The 3,022-nt window shown below is 39.3% G+C and overlaps 1 protein-coding gene across 1 annotated transcript; it reads right to left on the reverse strand.

Annotated features, from left to right (window-relative positions):
- Positions 1-1,253: 1,253 nt before the first annotated feature.
- Positions 1,254-2,619, reverse strand: LOC311503744 (cell adhesion molecule 3-like; the record flags this gene model as incomplete). Its single annotated transcript, XM_084566618.1, has 3 exons — positions 1,254-1,603; positions 1,693-1,998; positions 2,256-2,619. 3 exons carry the CDS (start codon positions 2,617-2,619, stop codon positions 1,302-1,304), a joined length of 972 nt encoding a protein of 323 aa, XP_084422744.1. The 3' UTR covers positions 1,254-1,301.
- Positions 2,620-3,022: the final 403 nt, after the last annotated feature.

Here is a 3,022-nt window from a genome sequence, read left to right on the forward strand (position 1 = left end):
AACTGAATAACCAAATAACAACACTGCATAGACTGCAACTACATAGAAGATGACGAAAACTCTGGTTTCAGTGACAGTGTACAGAATCCATGTCTGAATTAGTCTAAAAGAGATGTTTGTGTGCTCAGGTGTGCACCAGATAAACTGTCTTTGTTTGTCTGTGTTGTCATGAACACATGTGAATTTATAACTAATGAGTTTTATCTGCATGTTTTTTATCTCCATGTGTCGTTTAAAGCTCATTCAATGCAAAGAATAACCAACATCAACTCAGGAGGAAACTGGTTGATTCTTTTCTTCTTGCAGAGTGTCTTCATTTAACTGTTCTAAAAACTAGCATTTCTTATACTTTTTCTCTTTAGGCAAATTGAATGTTAGCACACTTCTTATGAATCCTCCACAGATGTAATCTGAGTCTCCACACAAACAAAACACACTTCTCAGATTCTCTTCATTTCAACATAAATATCCTCTGTGTCGCCAGCAGTATGTGTTTGTCTCTTTGCTGGTTTGTTGATGTTGACCTGTGCGTACACCATATCCTGCTGTTGCTGTCCCCTGTCCTGCACTGAGACAGAGGATGGGTCACATCTCTGCTTGGAGAAGCGGATCTCTCTATAATGGATGTTTTCTTCTTCTTCTGCTGCTGCTGCTGCTTTCTTCACCTGATCCTTAACAGCCAGCTCTTCACTTGTTTGATTCTGAAAAGAAAATTTAACGTTGTCAGTAGATGGGAGTGAATATTCTTGCGGGTTTGGAGTCTCAATTCAGCTTTTAATTGACACAAAGAAACATCTTATAGTGAGTCACAGTATTCTAACAAGAGGTTTTGTCAGATTCAGTATATCGTCACATTTCCTTTAGAAACACACAGCACTGCAGTCTAAATTTGTTGCATCTATTTTAAAATGGACTGATTGACAGTAAAGTTTCATATTTTCTCACCTGACTCTGCTGGACAGTTGAATTTGTCACCTTTGTCCACCTCCACAGCACAAGAGCACTGTGGATTAAATCACCAATGAGAAACCAGGATAAAGTGTGACCCGGTGGTGAGACTAAAGCGGAACAGTTGTTGTATGAACTGGCTGATACCCACCAAACACAAAGACAGATGAGGACGATGATCCCGATTAATCCTCCGACTACTGCCTCACTGAGTGGAGATCCATTGGTCCCTCACAGAGAGAAACAAGAAGACGCTGATATGTTAAAAACAACTGGTGCAGACATAAAAGAAGCTCCAATTGTAGACAATAAAAGTGAGTTAATTCAGTCCTGTTCAGTATTTACCTTCAACCTCAACAAGATGAGATCAGATTCAGTTCATTTCTGCACTTACCATCAACATTCAGATGAATCCATGGTGATGTCTGGTTACCAAGTTCATTTAAGGCCACACAACAATAACCACCGCCATCAGTCACACTGAAGCTGTAGAAGTGTCCTTCAGATACGTTCATGGGTCCATCTGTGCTGTTCTTGAACCAGGTGAAGCGTCTGACGGGAGGCTTGGCTCTGCTGGAGCAGGTCAGGTTCACCCAGCTACCTGCTGACACCAAACCTGATGGACTGATGGATGCTGAAGTGTTTTTAGGAGCATCTGAGGAAAATGTGACATTGGCTGTATTAATCAAAACACACAACATCGCACAAATCCTCATGTGCCACAACAAACTCTGGTTGTCTTACATGAAACATTGAGAGTCTCTAGTGACTCTGCTGTCTTGACGTCTTTTCCTTCATTCACAGGATATCGGACAGAACAGTTGATGTTGTATCCATCATCTGTGTCTGACAGAGTGATGGTCTCCTGGATTTTAGTTGTAAAGGTCCCATCTGTGTTTTCCTCTATTTTGTTGTGAGGGTCTTGTTGGAGATTCCAGGTGAGTTGAGGAGGGGAGTGTGGACAGGGAGTGAAAGCTGAGCAGGTTATAGTGACAGACTCCTTCTCCTTCATATCACCTGAGATATTAATTCTGGGTCTCCAAGGAGAATCTGTGGTTTCACATCAAACATGTTATTGTATTATATTGTACCAGTATTGGATGTCCCTAAATTACATTATTTTATTTTGAGTTGTGACAAAATCTATTTTATTGTTAGTAAAGCTCAGCTTTTTACTATATTTAATCAGTCCACTTATTTGCACTGTTGATGACATATATAGAAGTGTTACAGAGTTTACTGACTAAAGATGAAACAGATTTCACATTATGTTAAAAATAAATTGTAATAAACAAAACCTGTCTTACCTTTAACTGTTATTTGAAGAAAGTCACAAGCAGCTGTTGCCATGAACGGCCAGTTCTCAATTCTGAAGTAGTATGTGTCTGAATGACTTGTGTTTAAATCAGAAAACAGAGTGGTGCAGTTTTTCTGACTCAGGTCTCCAATAATATTCATTGGATAGATGTTAATTGACCCACTACTGTTGAAAACCGCATTCTTTTTATGTATAAATAAATATGAGTCATTTTTAATCCACACTCCGAAGGTTTCTCTGCTGCTGTCAAACCCTTTTCCTGGTTCCTCTCTATAGTTACATGGGATATTCAAACAAGATCCACTCAGTGCTTCCATCTTCTTTGGTGCAGTAATGAAGAGGACTGAATCCATATCACAATCAGCCCAAACACCTGTAAAACCAGACTAATGATGAACAGCATGTGGATCAAAATCTGCCTGAAGAGAAAGTTGATGAGACACAAACTCCAGTTCATCTGCAGCATGTTACATGTAGACCCTTTGAACAATGTCAGTAGAAAATATTTCAGGCTAGAAATGATTCAAGTAATGTCTCCAAATAAAAGAGACTGAACAAACAGCTGACCTGAAAGAAAGAAGACACTCAGTAACATGTTGACTGTCACCACGTTCACACACAGGGCTGCCATGACACTCATCTCCTAGACTGGAAACAAAGACGATAATTAAAATATATCATGTGCTTCCTCTCTGGTTAAAATGTTAATAAACTAGTAATACTTTTCTTACCAGATTAATCTGTAGCTGTAAGTAA

Source organism: Chelon labrosus, assembly GCF_963514085.1.
Source record: "Chelon labrosus genome assembly, chromosome: 18".
Taxonomy (NCBI): Eukaryota; Metazoa; Chordata; class Actinopteri; order Mugiliformes; family Mugilidae; genus Chelon; species Chelon labrosus.